At 63.0% G+C, this 3558-nt stretch overlaps 2 protein-coding genes across 2 annotated transcripts; both read right to left on the bottom strand.

Moving 5' to 3' along the window:
* Positions 1–66: 66 nt before the first annotated feature.
* On the bottom strand, positions 67–564 carry EMIHUDRAFT_55298 (hypothetical protein; the record flags this gene model as incomplete). Its single annotated transcript, XM_005760463.1, has 1 exon — positions 67–564. A coding segment is annotated over one exon (498 nt), but the record flags the coding sequence as incomplete, so codon positions are not given.
* A 2092-nt stretch (positions 565–2656) lies between these two features.
* EMIHUDRAFT_372028 (hypothetical protein) lies at positions 2657–3461 on the bottom strand (the record flags this gene model as incomplete). Its single annotated transcript, XM_005760462.1, has 3 exons — positions 2657–3140; positions 3213–3292; positions 3378–3461. Coding segments are annotated over 3 exons (648 nt in total), but the record flags the coding sequence as incomplete, so codon positions are not given.
* Positions 3462–3558: the final 97 nt, after the last annotated feature.

The following is a 3558-nucleotide window of genomic DNA, read 5'->3' as shown; positions in this document are numbered from 1 at the left end:
CAGGCAGATGAGCGAGAGGTCGAAGGGAGTGCAGTACCCGCCGTAGTGCCAATAGCCGTAGCCGAAGGGCGTGAGCGGGATGCCGTCCGCGGCAAACTGCGCGACGATGCCCGCCACGATGGCGCACAGCGAGTTCCCAAAGTACATCAGCGAGAAGGTGTCTGACAGCAGCGACGTATCGAAGCCGCGCGCATTGTGCTCGCAGACGAGCCACGACTCAAAGGCGGAGAAGAGGAGCGAGGTGGCAATGCCGCCCGTCACCCTACCCAGCATCAGCGTGTTGTAGTCCCGAGCGTGCTTGGTCACGCAGGACACAATGTACAGGAAGCAGTACGCCATGCAGGAGCGCTTTCTTCCGAGCCTGTCAGAGAGGACACCCGCGAAGGTCCCAAAGACCATCGAGGCGCCGAACCCGCCGATGAAGAGCACGGCGATGTTGTGCTTGGAGAAGCCGTACGAAGAGTACAGCGCGTACACGTAGGGCCCCTGCAGCCAGTCGGCCGTCATCGCGATGTAGTACACGCTCATGAAGCCGCGCTGGAAGCGGCTGAACTCGGCCGACGAGACGGTCTTCTTGCCGGTCTCCTGCCGCGCCCTTACGGCGAGGGCTGCTATGATCATGCAGGAGACGAGCAACCCGCACTCAAAGACGTCCATGTTCACATCCCGCGCCCAGCGGATAGTTGCGGGAGCGAAGAAGGACGGCCGGACTCGGCCGCTGGCCTTGGCAAAATAAAAAAAGGAAGGTCGATCTGCTAGTCTGTGAGAGGTTGGGGTGTTCACAGACCTTGTTATTGATAAGAAATCCTGCGCGCTTCTTCAAAAAGGGACAAAGACAAAGAGAAGGAAAAAAAAGGCTTTGCAAGACAGAAAATGACCAGTACACGCGCAAAGAGGGGGTGGTCCTCGCCCGCCGATTGTGGGGGATACGTGTACAGGCACACACATGCCGATGTGCGATGTGGTATATGTAGAGACTAGAGTATACTGAGTCACAATCTACTGTCACTGTGGGTAGCCGTATAAAGCCGTATACAGCCTTCTCTCCTCGCCGCGCGCGCGCGCGCGCGCGCGCGCTCTCTCTCTTCAGCCTGCCCGTAGGTTCTCTTCCGATCCGATCACTCTCTCCAGTGTGTGTGAAGAGACCTCACCGCTGGGGTCTAGGCACTAGGGACTAGGCATACACCAGGTTACTGTATTTTAGGATTTAGCTTAGCCGTACTTTGCTACGCCGCGCGGCTCTCTAAACGTAAAGCCGAATCTCGACGATTACTAAAATACTAAATACACCAATATAGAGAGAGAAAGAAGTTACACCGGGTCGTGTGGTGGTGTTAGAGTAGGCGCTGTGAGCGGACACGCATAAGGAAGTGGAGAACCCCTTACAACTAACCGTCCCCCCTCCCCGCACCCGCTTCCTCCTTTGCGCTCCCACCCTCCAGATACTCTGGCTTGAGCGACACGCGAGGCCCCTCCCGGCCGCCCAAAGTGACGCTCACGTGCGTGAGCGAGCGTAGTAGTGTCAGCAGGGACGTGTCGTACGATCTGAGTAGCATGCTCAGCGTGCGGTCCGGCTTCTGCTCGCACACCCGAAAGACCAGGTCGGGCTTGCCTCGCTTCTCCTTGGAGCCCTCGAGCGGCCGTGACTTGAAGTAGGAGGGGTGGGCGTAGCCCGCATAGTGCCGGCGGTAGTGCTCCCAAAAGCGCGCAACGGGCACCCCCTCGCTGCCAGCCGCCTGAAGCACGCCCACCAAGAGGCCCCGGAGCCCGGGTGCCTGCTCCTCGGTTGGCTGCACTGGGATGGGTGCGCCGCTGACCGGGTCACGCGATGTCCGCAGCTCCTCGTTGACCCGGAGCTGCAGCTCGCGAGCGGCAAGGTGCGGACGATCCACCTCGGGGCGGCCCCTGTGCGGCGACGCCTTGGACGCACGGGCGAGACGAGCCGCTCGTGCGAGCGGGCGCATATACACACACACACACACACAGTACTAGGGAATAAGAGGAATTGCTTGCGCGGAGAAAACAAAGGACATGAAGTGGTAGACGCCCGAGGGTGGGCGACGGCTAACACCACACTTCTCCCCTAAAATCCCTGTGTGGTGGCGGCGTACCGTCCTCCCATCCCTCCCTTGGGTTGCCTGTTTTCTTTCTTCTGAGAGGGCCGTAACGCGACACCGATCATCCGGCCGGCTGGGTGCGCTTCTCAGCTCCCTGGCCCTGGATGTGAGGTACACATCCCTCCCTTGGGTCGTGTGTGTTTTCTTTCTTTCACTTTCTTACACACAGGTTAGAAAAAGAATTTCATCCCCCCGCCAGCAGTGTCCCCCACGCCCAGTGGACTTCCCTCTCTCTCTCTCTCTCTCCTCTGACCTCCCTCCTCCCTCTTCAGAAAGCTGAATGTTTTCAAAAAAACGGTTATACGTTAGCGCGTCACGGCCCCCGGCGCACCGCCGTGCCCGTGGCGACGTGGCGGCCCCACACGGCCGTTCGAGGCCGAAGGACGGCGATCGAGGCCGAAAGCGAAGGCACACCACACGATGTGGCGAGCAGGCGCCGGGCCAGCGGCTCTTGCGACCGACACACCGACAGACACCGACAGACGACAGAGCCACGCCCGGAGCGGACACGAGCGGAACACGGCGAGGAAAAGCGAGACTCACTGGCCCCCCCTCTCCTCCTCCGAATCGGTGGCCTCGAGATGCGACTCGTCCTGCCGCTGCCGCTTGGCGGGCGGGAGAACGGAACCGTCTCCTGCAAGCGCCGACGCCGGCCCCCCGGGCTCGCCGTCAGTGACGGATTCCGCGTTGGTGATGGACTCCTCGGTCAGATCTCCAAACGCCGTCTCAGAGGCCTCGCTCACGCCCTCCGCCGCCGTCTCGCTCGCGCTCCCATCCGCCGCCTCCTCCCCCTCGACGGATTCCGCCGCCCCGGCCGCCCCGGCCGCCCCTGCCTCGGCAGGCACGCCCGCCGCCGAAGAGAGCGAGCCCACCAAGCCCGCCATGTCGCCAAACATGCCGCCGCCGCCGCCGCCGCCGCCGCCCCCCTCGTCCGCGTCGTCCGTCGCCACCGGGCAGCAGGGCAGCAGCTCGCCTGGAAGCTCACTCATCGGGCGCGCGTCCTGCAGGCCCTGCGGCGGGAACCTACTCAGCAGCTCAGACCCCTCGGGACACGCGGCGGGTAAGCACCGGGGCGGCGGGCGGGCGGGCGCGCACTCGAAGGTGGGGCCAAAGTTGAAGGTTGCGACGGCCGCCTTGTACAGCGAGGCGGCCGGGTAGTACACCTCGGCCCACACCTTGCATGCCGCGGGACTCGTGAGCTCTGGCCCCGCCCCCTCCCCGCCCCTCCCCGCGCCCCGCGTGCGCCTCCGAGTAGGCCACACCTTGCGGGACGCCGTTCTTGAAGAAGGAGATGCTCGAGCCCGCCGAAGGCACGCGCGTCCGCTCCTCCTCGACGATGAACTCCTAATTATTAAATAGAGCTAGTTATAACTAAAACTATAGCTCCTCCTCGACGATGAACTCCTGCCCCGCGCAGGAGCGGCGCCCGCTCGGCACCCCG

Source organism: Emiliania huxleyi, assembly GCF_000372725.1.
Source record: "Emiliania huxleyi CCMP1516 unplaced genomic scaffold EMIHUscaffold_751, whole genome shotgun sequence".
Taxonomy (NCBI): domain Eukaryota; phylum Haptophyta; order Isochrysidales; family Noelaerhabdaceae; genus Emiliania; species Emiliania huxleyi.
The sequence above is the reverse complement of the archived record's forward strand: the minus strand, read 5'-3'. Positions and strand labels throughout refer to the sequence as shown.